This window comes from Hyla sarda, chromosome 1, assembly GCF_029499605.1.
Source record: "Hyla sarda isolate aHylSar1 chromosome 1, aHylSar1.hap1, whole genome shotgun sequence".
NCBI classification, from domain to species: domain Eukaryota; kingdom Metazoa; phylum Chordata; class Amphibia; order Anura; family Hylidae; genus Hyla; species Hyla sarda.
In genome coordinates, this window is record NC_079189.1 from 179,528,416 (window position 1) to 179,541,668 (window position 13,253).

The following is a 13,253-nucleotide window of genomic DNA, read 5'->3' on the forward strand; positions in this document are numbered from 1 at the left end:
TGGGTTCACAAGAAACATCTGGTTAGCTAGCCCATCCTGCCACATGACATAACAGATGAAGGGCTACTCCTCCCAAATAGCCTGCAGTATAATGCTCATCATACCCCAAGGTTACCACAATAAACAACAAGGGAAATATGGTCAATGAAATAGAACTTGATATATACATTAACCGTACTGTAGTATTCATTCCCATATGAAGTGGATTATGCTTTACAAGGTATGACCCCATAGTGCTCCATCATTAAAGGACAACCGATTAACTGGAACTGGAACCGATTAACTGATTTAGGCTTAGTGCCATCCTTTCAGGTAAAATGACATAAGTTCAGATATCCAACAAAGTAAACTCTTTTGGAATCCGGCATTCTTATCATCATAGATCCTTTGTTCCCACCGGACATGACCCACTGCCAGAGGAGTCTGGCAGTGGTTTATTTTCACTTTCCCATAGAAAACACATGTACATTTACTTTAGCCAATTAATGATTTGGTTTTAGGGAAAGGTTGAAAGGGTTGTCCAGGAATTGAAAAAAAGAACAATTTTCTTTCAAAGTCTGCTCCCTGTCTGTCTCCAGGTTAGGTGTGGTTCTGCAGCTTAGTTTCATTGAAGTGAATGGATCCAAGTTGTAATACCGCACCCAAAGTGGAGACAAACAGGGAGAGGTCTTTGAAAGAAAATTGGTCTGTTTTTCTATTCCTGAATCACTCCTTTAAAGGAAAACTTTCTTTTAAAGTAAGTATTGCTGCATAGATTTATTTTGGTCTGATTCTCTTTACAAGTGTATACCATCTCGAATATACACATATTTGTCTATAGACATATACACAGACAAATCCATAGACACAATTTATTTCCAAAGTAAAGCATTCTATAAAACATTAAATCAGGAGTGATCCAGCACTTGAAGAGCACTGGATCACTCATGATTTCTTGCTGCAAGTCGTGCACTGGCTGGGTGCAGGATCCGCGTGCTGGATTTGTGGTGGAGGTGAGCTGGATTGCCTTTTCACATTCTATTCTCTAAAACAACCATCTTTCTTGGGTCTTTTGAAAGTGAGTTGTTTTTCTTTTTCTGTTGGTAAAGAGAAAGTTCCACATGTCTAAATGTCTAGGCTTCAAGCCCTGGTTTGGAGACATCTTAGGCTGGGTTCATATATGTCCGGCATCTGGCATAGGGCAACTGATGCTATGACTGATGACAACATGCATCAGTTTTATGGCATCAGGTGTCCATTGTTTCTGGACACCGGACAAAGGAAAGCTGCAAGCTGTGTTCCTCCTTCTGGTGCCATCTGGTGTGTCCAACCATCCGGCATCAAAATTGAGACACTGGATGATTGTGAACTGTCCCATTTAAATGAATTGGATCAGTTCTAGCATCAGTTTCCCTCCGGTGCCAGGTGGTGAGAAACTATGCCGGGCGCCTGATATATGTGAACCCAGCCTAACACATTTTGCAAAGGAAGTGCATACAGTATATCACAATTCCTCAGAATTGATTCTGGAAAGCAGGAATGATGAGATAATAATGCTACATGGCCAAAGGAGATGAGCTGCTGACAAACAACAAAATCAATTGTGAACAATCTACAGTGACACCTCTTTAGGAAGACCACCCAAAAATGCATAGAAAAATATGGGAATGATCATCTGTTGGTGTATGGTGGACTTAAAATCAGGTACATTAAAAATTGTTTGAATAAGGGTATAGTCTTATTGCAAGGTTGACATCATGAAAACTAACTAAGGTTGTTTACATAAAAAAGGGCTCTACATCAATGTTATATGACAGAAGCCTAGTAGAAAGGAATGCCAACATATATTGATGCATACTTGCGGCATGCCTATTTACTCTAATGGACTGAATAGCCTACTAGTGACTATGTTTAGCCTACTTTTGAATGTATACTTTATAGACTAGGCATATAAAATTCCATCCTTCCCATAAAATGCGAATGTGACTTCAAAGCATAGTATCCCACTAGGTCACAACTAATAGGGAATAGTTGGGATCTCTTATGTCCCTTGACATGCTATCATGTGAAATGTTTATCTTACCCTGTGCCTTTTATTTGGTTGTACAACCATTTAAGTGACTGAGAAAGGTTTTCCATTTCAAAACTGTTGAACTTGCTAAAAGGAAGGCAAAGCTTGACCTAGCCCAGCCCTGTCTTCAGAAGTATAACGCCGATGGTCTTCTTCCACCGGCATACTACTGTTCACAGTTTGCAACACCAAAAGATTATCTCAAATCCATGCTGATAATCTGCTCTTGCTCCTGCTGAGCCTGGCTGTGCCCATAGGATGCATGTGTACTCCCTTTCTTAGTCTTCCCCTTCCAATTACATGCCCTCTACTTATATCAGGCAGTCTCCCTCTTCTTCTTGCCTCAGCAATGGATTCTATTGTGTTCCATAGTGAAGGTGCTCCTTTTAGTGTGCAATATGCTGTGTTTGATCTCCACCAGTGTTCCTGACTCTATCTATACTTGATCCTTTACACCTTGTTGCCTCTCTAGTATATGGCCTGGACTGTTGATTACAAACCTGAACTGGCCACCGTGACCATTTGGCCTGTCTCTGACCATGCTATTCTGCTGCCTGCTCCGACCTCTGCTGCCTGCTGCGAGTTGTCTCTGCATGACCCCTTGGTGCCCTATTTCAGAGATACATTAACCCCTTAACGACCAAGGACGTATATTTACGTCCTTGGCCAACTCCCGCGATATAACGCAGGGTCACGCGGTGACCCTGTGTCATATCGGGTCGGTCCCGGCATATCGGGTCGGTCTCGGCATAGACCTGGGACTAATAGCGTGCAGCAGCAATCGCGGTGCCTCACGCTATTAAACCTTTAGATGTGGCGTTCAAAGTTGAACGCTGCATCTAAAACAAAAGTAAAAGCTTCCTGGCTGCTCAGTGGGGCTGATCGGGACAACCGCAGTGAAAATGCGGTGTCCCGATCAGCCAGGATGCGAGCGGAGGTCCTCTTACCTTCCTCCGGCGCGTCCGATCGGCGATTAATTGCTCCAAGCCTGAGATGCAGGCTTGAGCAATCGACCGCCGATTACACTGATCAATGAAAAGCTATGGCTTTGCAGTGATCAGTGTGAAAGATCAGTGTGTGCATTGTTATAGCCCCCTATAACACAGCAAAAAAAGTGTAAAAAAAGTTGATAAATGTGATTTAACCCTTTCCCTAATAAAAGTCAAAATCACCCCCCTTTTCCCACAAAAAAAAGTCCAAAATAATTTATTTTCGGTCACTTTTTATATCATGAAAAAATGAATAAAAAGCGATCAAAAAGTCCGATCAATACAAAAATGGTACTGCTAAAAACTTCAGATCACGGCACAAAAAATGAGCCCTAAAACCGTACGCGGTAAAATAAAAAAGTTATAGGGGTCAGAAGATGACAGTTTTAAATGTATAAATTTTCCTGCATGTAGTTATGATTTTTTCCAGAAGTACGACAAAATCAATCCTATATAAGTAGGGTATCATTTTAATCGTATGGACCTTCAGAATAAAGATAAGGTATCAATTTTACCGAAAATGTACTGCGTAGAAACGGAAGCCCCCAAAAGTTACAAAATGTTTTCTTTTCCTGTTTCACCGATTTTTGGGTAAAATGACTGATGTCACTGCAAAGTAGAATTGGTGTCGCAAAAAAAACCCTCATATGGATTTTTAGGTGCAAAATTGAAAGGGTTATGATTTTTAAAAGGTGAGGAGGAAAAAATGAAAGTACAAAAACGGAAAAACCCGTGGTCCTTTCAAACTACGTTCTGCTATATACAGTAGGCTAATATTAGAGATGAACAAATTTTTGGAAAATTCGATTCGGCCGATCACTATTAAAAATGGCTATTTCTGGGCTACAGAGAGCCTAAATAGGGCTTATTGTAACACGCATAGGGAGTGTGCTGTGTTAGTGAAATAATACTGTTATTCAGTATGACATGCAGATTACAGGCATCACTATTGGAATCACTGCCGCAGAGCGTCTGGATGTGGCAGCAGGGTCAGGAGACACAATTGAAAGATTAAAGAGATTTTTTTATAAAATTTTAATTTAATTTAATTTAAATTTATAAAAAAAAATTAAAAACCTTTTTTGAGGACCCATTCTGGTGAGCATCGAGCTGGTGGTCCTCTGCGAGGCGAGCTACCGCCTGTCCCAGTCCTTGCCTCTCAGCACACCCCCATGCTCTGAGTATCCACTTGAAAAGGGAGGGACTGCAGTATCAACATCTTGGACAGGAGTACATTCAGCTTCTGCGCCATTGGATAAGTGGGCTCATACTGCTATGAGTTGCAGCAGTGAAAAAACTTGTACTTGTATCTTAAAATTGAGTTGGCGGTCCGCCGCATGGGCAGCTACTGCCTGTCCCAGCCCCTGCCTTTAAACCCCCCCCCCATGCTTATGACTGAGTGTCCCGGGTGCCCGAAGTGTTACTTTGAAAAAATACTGTCAAACTACTGTACAAGATCAATATAGCAAGGATAGCACAATGACAGAGCCTAGAGGTGGCAGCAGCAAGACGGGACCATATGACGGCACTATGATAGAGCCTGGATGTGGCAGCAGTATGAGGAGACCATATGGCAGCACAGTGACACAGCCTGGAGGTGGCATCAGCACCTGGAGGTGGTCATCCTGAAAGTGACCCGGTGACAGAGTAGGGTGGTGTGTGTTAATACCAGTACCCAGTGATAAAAGTGGGTTAAAGAAGGAGTACTTGGCATCAGATGTGTGGCATCAGACGAGTGGCAGGATCAGAATAGAAGCTGAGGCAGGTAGGCAGAAGAAAACGGTCTCTTTTGTCAAAGTGTTGGTGTGCACAAGTAAGTATTGAGGATATGCATTACGTAAAATGTAACTTTTAAGGATAAAATATATGGACCCCAATTTTTTTTTAATCTAACAAAAGGAAATGTGTGCAAAAAAACACCATGTGCCACCTACACCACCAAGTATTGATGCGATGCAAAGACCTCTCAAAGGTGGAAGGGAACAACTTTTGGTCCATTGTAACAGGTAGGGGTAAAAACTTCCCCTGTAAGGCCCTACTCTTGCCCCCTATTAATTCCCTTCTTGGCAAGTGTTACTCGCCCTAAAAAGGGCGGCACTACACAGGAACATCTCCCTATTTACACCTAAAAACACTGCCATTTCCCAGGGTTTTTAGTTGGAAATAGGGAGAGGTTCCTGTGTGGGGCCACCCTTTTTAGGGCGAGTAACACTTACAAAGAAGGGAATTAATAGTGTGAGAGTAGGGCCTTACAGGGGAAGTTTTTACCCCACACCTTTTACAATGGACCATACTTTGTTCCATTCCACCTTTTAGAGGTCTTTGCATCGCATCAATACTTGGTGGTGTAGGTGGCACATGGTGTTTTTTGCACACCTTTCCTTTTGTTAGATAAAAAAAAAAATTTGGCCTATATATTTTATCCTAAGAAAAGTCAAGTTTTAGCTAATGCATATCCTCAATACTTACATGTAGTCTGATGCGGAGGCATTTCTGTAACTGGGGAGCAGCACCTTAATTATGTTTGGCAGTATCTATGTTTGACAGTACAATGAGAGAGCCTGGAGGTGGCAGCATCAGCATGAAGAGACCATATGGCGGCACAATGACAGATGCTGGAGGTGGCAGCATCAGCATGAGGAGACCATATGGAGGCACAATGACAGAGCATGGAGGTGGCAGCATCAGCATGAGGAGACCCTATAGTGAAATAATGACAGAGCCTGGAGGTAGCAGCATCAGCATGAGGAGACCATATGTCGGCACAATGACAGAGCCTGGAGGTGGCAGCAGCAGCATGAGGACCGTGCCAACTGAGGGTTGAGTCTGAGTAATCCACCGACTGTTGACTGGGGGTGTCGGATGTCACTTAGGTTAAAGTGGATGACCGAGTGAACCAATCAATCATGGCTGCTGGGTTGCTGGTCGAGACACGACTGCTAGCTGACAACAGCAGCTCAGCCCTCTCGCTGCGACTTCTGCTGCCACACGCCCCTACTCTGCTTCGACCTCTGCCACTCCTATGTGCATGTCCTGTCCCTTCTCTGCCTGAGATACTTATACACCAGCTGAGTGCATATATGTTACACTTATGAGAGGAGGACAATATGCTCCACTAAGCTTAAAACTGTATTTGGCTACAAAAGCAGATGTGCAGTTTTGGCTAGCCTTTCAGGGTAACTAGGCCCTTATGACTTTAACAGGAACAAAATCATACACCACGTAGGTGTGCGCACAGTTTACACTTATTAGAGGAGAACTATACGCTCTGCTACAAACTGTATAAGGCTACAAAAATAAGTGTGTAGATTTGGCTGGCCTTTCACAGTAACTAGGCCCAAATTATTTTAACTGGAAAAATATAAAGGACACCATGTAGGTGTACGTACAGTTTCCACTTATGAGAGGAGGATTATACGCTCTGCTACAAACTGTATAAGGCTACAAAAACAAGTGTGTAGCTTTGGCTGGCCTTTCACAGTAAGTAGGCCTAAATTAGTTTGACAGGGAAAAAAAAGTACACTATCTATGTACACACTTATACACTTATGAGTGGACAACATGCTCTGCTATACAACCTGTATTAGGCACTGAAATCATTTGACTAGGGCTTTTCATGCTCAGCCTTACTGGCCACTGTTAGTTTAGAGTTGTAGTACTTATAGTGCTGCAGCACAGAGTTGCTGTGTAGTACAGCCCATTACAGTATTATTATTCACTAATAGCAGGTGACAATGGCTTTTAGTGCTCAGCCTAACTGGCCCCTATAAGCTTTAGAGTTGCTGTACACCACACTGCAGCAGTACAGAGTCGCTGTGTAGTACACCCAAGAGTGTACTTTCTCTCTCTCTCCCTTCTCTGTCAGTGCTTTTCTGCAGTGATTTGGGCTTGTGGTAAATTGCTGCTGTGAAGCTGTTTTTCTGTGCAACACACACACTGCTCAATCTCTGTCTGCAAAAAAACATTCTCTCTAAAATACAACGCTGGAATGGCTGGCCACAAGATGGCTACCAATTATATAGGGCTGTGACATCACAGGGCTGGCTGGCTGCTGATGGGCTACATGCTGCATGTAATTCAGGGTCATCCCGCATACCTGCCTTCCCAGAGTTCTTTGCCCCATGTCCTCACATGTGGATCCGCCATTTTAGATGCCCTGGAGCCTGGACCACACTAAATGGAGTTTAATGAAGCAATTCATTCATTGATTCGCTCATCCCTAGCTACTATCAATACCATTTCACCTTCCGGAAATTATAACAAAGGATACTTCAGACTGGAAAGAACTACACAACTTCTTATGGAGCATACAGCAGCTGATAAGCATTGGAAGGATGAAGATATTTAACTAGAAGTAATTTAAAAATCTGTTTAACTTTCCAGCACCAGTTGATTTGAAAGCATGTGTTTTTAACTTCTTTTCCACTGGAGTATATGGTTTAATATTTTATAATACTGTGAGTTTTATATATTCAAGATGTCTAGTTTTAAGGGTATTATATATTGCAGATTTCAATTCCCAATAAAATTCCTAGGAATCACAGCTAACAATTGAAGGAACTGATCGACATTCTAGAAATTATAGACATTGATTGAAATTGTATTTATATTCCCGAGCAAATAGATGCTATAGTCTATAAGTAGCTTCACCTAATACATTCCGGCTTCATTCTGTGCTAAGTAATGGAGGCTCCAAATCTAATTTCCTTGTCTTAGACACAATCTAGGACCATTGAATAAGGAAGGCAATTAAAAGGATATTAAGGGATTTAAAAATATAATATACAAAATAAAAAATAAACATTACTTACCTACCTGGTCCCCCGCAGCTCCAGGTCAGGTGACGTCCAAGCCACCACTGCTTCTAGCCTGCTCTGCCAGCTAAGCCTGTCACTGGTTGAGATGAGGCCAGTGATTGGTTGAGAGGCAAGGTCCTGCTCTTTATGCATCATTTCAGAAGCAGCTCAAAGCAGGGAGGATCAGGGGTTTGGACATTGCCATACTTGTAGCTGCAGGGAGAATGGCTTAGGCTGCTTTCACACTATGAATTTCTCAGTTTAGGAACCTCCGTCAGAAGTTCCGTCACTACAGCTGCGAAACCCGGCCGTTACAAAACCCCTGACGGCCGTGACTAAATTGATTGCAGCCTATGGGGTTTTGTAACTGCCTGTTTGCACCCGTATATGCCCGTAATTCATTACAGGCATTATACAGTGATGGGACATCGTGGCGGAAAAATTACTGCATGCAAGAATTTGTAGCTTACCAGGCTTTGATTTGGACCTGGGGGTTAGTGGACTTGTGGATCCGTGGCTGCGTGGTAGACTTTAGGACTCTTGAGGACACCAGACACTCTCTCCAGACTTGACCTCTACAACTCAGCACTAAATAGAGAAAGAGAGTGAGGAAGCTCCCCCCAGGGCTTATATGGGGGAGACTCAGGAGGGGTCCCATAGGTCACCCTGTAGGTCACATGGGGGGGGGGTGTCACGTGTTTCGGGAACTGCCCAGTTTAGAAGCAAATCCCCATGGGAAACCTCTTCTACTCTTTGCAGTTCCCGAGACAAGCAGAGATGTCAGCAGAGAGCACTGTTGCCAGACAGAAAACAACAACTCAACTTCAGCAGCTGATAATTATGGAAAGGATTAAGATTTTTTAATAAAAGTAATTGACAAATCTGTTTAACTTTCTGGAGCCAGTTGATATTAAAAAAAAAGTTTTTTCCTGGAATACCCCTTAAAGTCTAAGGTGTATGGGCACCTGTACTTGTTGACAGAGTTGTTGCAGCTTAAAGCTTCGGGACCTGCATCAGAGCCTTCACTTTTTACATTTATAATACTGGTGTTCTCTTACATGGCAGAGGGGCCTTTGTGCACCCTTAGGCACCCGAGCTAAGGTTCTACTTCTGTACCGCATGTAACAATGCTACTGCTTGTTGATTAACTAAAGAGCTGCACATGTCATGTAAACCAGTGACTATTTCTACCTGGGCTCCTATATGTCACCAGTTTCATCCAACAATTTGCATAGGTGGATGAAAGGATTTGTAGGCATTAAGGACTGCTATTTAAAAACTTTTAGACCAAACTAAAGTAAAGGAATTGTCAAACGTATTCAAGAATGTTTGAAATTATACCTATTTTTCTCAATAAAAGTTACCTATCATTGGATGATCATTGATCCCTTTAAGCAAGGATACCAACACTAAAGTTAAACCCTGTCATCCGGGCAATGATAAATAGCTACCTTCTCGACAGTTTAGAAGCATTGGACCTCATTTGCTAAGGCTTTTCCAAGTAGATTTTGTACGATTTTTGTGTCTTAGTAAATGAGGTCCATTGTTTCGAATGGGTAAAAAAGTAGGAAAAACCATGGCATAAAACTAAGCCCTCGACTATGCTATCCAAAGCTTACTCTACAGTGATAAACATCTAAACAAAAGGTAGAGTTTCAATTAAAAATGCAAAGCATGGAACTTACATCATATGTATGTATAGAACTATTTGAAAATGTAATGTTTAAATAATAAATACATAGTAATCTGAGCTAAATGGCATCAAACGCTTGAAAATTCAGAATCAAGATAAAGTATTTGACATTGTGAAACTGCAACTCCATTATTTCCAGTGAATTTTTATTGACAAATTCACTGAAAATAGAGCACGCTAAAGTGTCTTGGACATGATTTTCTTCTTAAGTAACATTTAGTTTGTGACAGCGTGCTAGATACGTGTGCCAGCTGTAGTGAAAATTGCCCTGGACACTTGACAAAAATATAACCAGGTTTTAGCAGAGATGGTGAGAAATTCTTTGCTCGTTCCACAGTTTAATGAGCACCAGGCCAGAATAGTGCCCATATACACTAGTTTACTTATTTAGCACTTGTTTCAAACATCTCATCCCCCACTGATATAAACAAATGCCTGATAAAGAGCAAAATATAAATATCAATGATAAAAGTATAATATCTTATATATGTTTTAGACAACCCTTTCCATATTCCATAATAGGGCAACTCCTTAACCACTATATTTTTTTCCCCTTTACTCTACATGTCAGAACTGCAGAAATAAAGGAAATTATACAGAGGTATTTTACTATAACTGGAACACAATTACAGGGGAAAAAGTAGTTTCAAACAGAGTATACAATGTATTACTAGTTATGATCATCAAGGGCATTAATGGCTTTTACATGCCTTCACTGCTGGCTTCTAATAAAACATACAGGTACTATTACCCCCGGGGCCACTGCACACATAACTCCTCCTGGAAATGCTCTATATGATGACTGTTGTGAGGGACTTCGTGATTGCATAGCATAGTTTACAAATCATGAAGACAAGATGTCATCAATTCAATTTTGTGAAATTTTGGAGACCATGCATGCGGAACAACCCTACCCCCCCCCCCTCTCATTCCACACCCAAAACTCTCTTTTAGATTTGCAACTAGCTAAGTACCTGCCGTTGCCTGGTCCTCCTACCTGACCTTTGAGGAAGAGGAAAAGCGGCAACGACAATCTTGTTCTCATATCTCATCCTCAAATCCCATCCTCATACCTTGACCTCATATCTCATCCTCATATCCTGTCTTCATATATCGTCCTCCTATCCCAACATCAAACCCAACAGTTAACAGTATGTTTAAAAGTCCTGAGCAATCTCTGCAGAGCTATGCATCAACCATAATAATCACTGATGTTATATATATATATATATATATATATATATATATATATATATATATGATACTCTTCTAAAGGCTGGATTGTAAAATTTTTGTAATTTTACATTGTACATATAGCATATATGTATATTTTACAATAGATCATAAATACATTACTTGGTCACTCCATTTTCTTGGTAGGTGGTCCTGTAGAAGCCCACCAGGGTGCCATTCAACTGTCCTGCAAATTGCAGTGTTAGACGGTAGGTATCGCTCTCTGAATTATCTGCGGCATTGGTCTGGAGTTCTTGGTTGGCTTCAAACACCACATACTCATGGCGTTTATATTCAAAGCAATGATTAATGGGAATTTCCTGGTTATTTTTATCTACCAGCCTGGGCTTTCCTATGATCTTGGTCTCCCTGATGTGTAGCCACAAATGCCTGATACCTGAGCGAGTCAGCTTCAGGTGGATAGTCACGGTACCATTGTATGTATCTTTATCCATCTCAGGCTGGATCTCCAATTCATAGTGCAGAGGATAAATGTAACTTGGGAGTCTGAACTCTTTCCAGTCCCCATCTTCATTAATCTCAGGAGGGCAGACTTCAGAGTCTGATGGTGGTAAAGGTGGTACAGTAGAGCTGGGTCCAGATGGTCCAGTAGAGCTGGGTCTAGGTGGCTGGGTAACATCTCCATTGGTGCTTTTACAAGGCTCTGGATAAGTAAGTCCAACTCCTAGCCCCACAGCCAGTCCCACCACCACCACCGCAGCTATAATACCAACTACATGCTTTCCTCTGATGCAGTACTTCTTAGAACCCCCCTTCTCATACATGTCCATATTTTCTATATTGGATCCCATAGTGAGCTGTTCCTACTCCTATGCTCCCAGCTGCTGAGCCCAGGCTGATGTGAGACTCTTCACTACATGAAGCATACTTCTATCAGCTCCCCCTTCCTCCTCCTCCTTCTCCTCACTCCCTCCCAGCCTCTCACAGGGCAGAGTAGCTGAAAATAACTCTGTGTTATTCGGTAATAGATGATGGTAAGATATTGCACAGAGAGCATCCCTAAACTGAAGCCCTAAGTAGACCTTGTCAGTGAACTCTGCCCATACCGCTGCAATTACAAGTTGTTAATGCTGGAATAAAGCCATTAGTTTTATGCCTTGAGTTTATATTGTGTAACCTTCTTCCTCACCATCTTGAATGTTTTATTTTATTATTATTCTTGGTTAACGACAGAATTTTCAACCTAAAACATCAGACTGTAGGAGGAATCTATAAAATAATATTACAGTTTCAACGAAGTAAGGTTATTCTTTGCATCGATATACCATTTTTTTTTGTATCAATTCTTCATCTTATCGAAATATATCTGCTTGCAGTGATTCAATAGGAACCTTCATCGTTTATTTCCAGTGCAAAGAACTGTCTCCTGGACAAGTGATGAACGAAGAGATGCCGAACTGATGCTATGATATCATACAATAATGAGAATTGTTATTAAGAATGACTGTTTTTTGTTTTTATTATGGTCCCAGAGTGCTCAGATACAATACAATGAATTTGTCTTACTTGTAAGGAATATTTATGAGATGTATTTAAAGGGGTAATCCGGTAGAAAACATTTTTTTTTTCAAATCAACTTGCGCCAGAAAGAAAAACAGATATGTAAATTACTTCTATTTAAAAATCGTAATTCTTACAGCACTTATCAGCTGCTATATGCTCCATAGAAAGTTTTTTTCTTTTTTAATTTCTTTTTTGTCTTACTACAGTGCTCTCTGCTGACACCTCTGTCCATGTCAGGAACTGCCCAGAGCAGGAGAGGTTTGCTATGGGGATTTGCGACTGCTCTGGACAGTTCCTGACATGGACAGAGGTGTCAGGCAGTGAGCACTGTGGTCAGATAGAAAAGAACTATACAACTTCCTCTGTTGTATACAGCAGCTGATAAGTAGTGGAAGGATTAAGATTCTTAAATAGAAGTAATTTACAAATCTGTTTAACTTTCTGGCACCAGTTGATTTAAAAAAAAAAATGTTTTCCATTGGAGTACCCCTTTAATGACAATGGACGTAAATGTACATCATGGTGCTGTGGTACTTAACTCATCATGACGTACATTTACTCTCTGCCATGACCGCTATCAGCAGCCAGGGATCCACCATTAACCCCTCAGATGCCGTGATCAATACAGATCACGGCATCTGCGGCAGTGCGGTACTTTAAATGGATGATTGGATCGCCCGTAGCGCTGCTGCGGGGATGCGATCATCTAGCATGGCGGCCGGAGGTCTCCTCACCTGCCTCCGGCCATCTCCAGGGGTCTTCTGCTCTGGTCTGAGATCGAGTAGACCAGAGCAGAAGATAGCCGATAGCACTGATCAGTGCTATGCCCTATGCATAACACTGAACAGTATTAACAATAAAATGATTGCTATAAATAGTTCCCTTTGGGGACTAATAAAGTATAAAAAAAAAAAAAAGTTTAAAAAAATTAGAAAAATCCCCTCCCCCCATAAAAATGTCAATCCTCA

At 41.5% G+C, this 13,253-nt stretch overlaps 1 protein-coding gene across 1 annotated transcript in view; it reads right to left on the reverse strand.

The window, feature by feature from the left end:
* ENPEP (glutamyl aminopeptidase) overlaps positions 1–11,598 on the reverse strand; it is a 73,402-nt gene extending 61,804 nt beyond the window's left edge. Inside the window, exon 1 of the mRNA XM_056564554.1 lies at positions 10,885–11,598. Within this exon, the coding sequence (XP_056420529.1) occupies positions 10,885–11,573 (689 nt within the window). The 5' untranslated portion in view covers positions 11,574–11,598. The remainder of the gene's footprint in view (positions 1–10,884) is intronic.
* Positions 11,599–13,253: the final 1,655 nt, after the last annotated feature.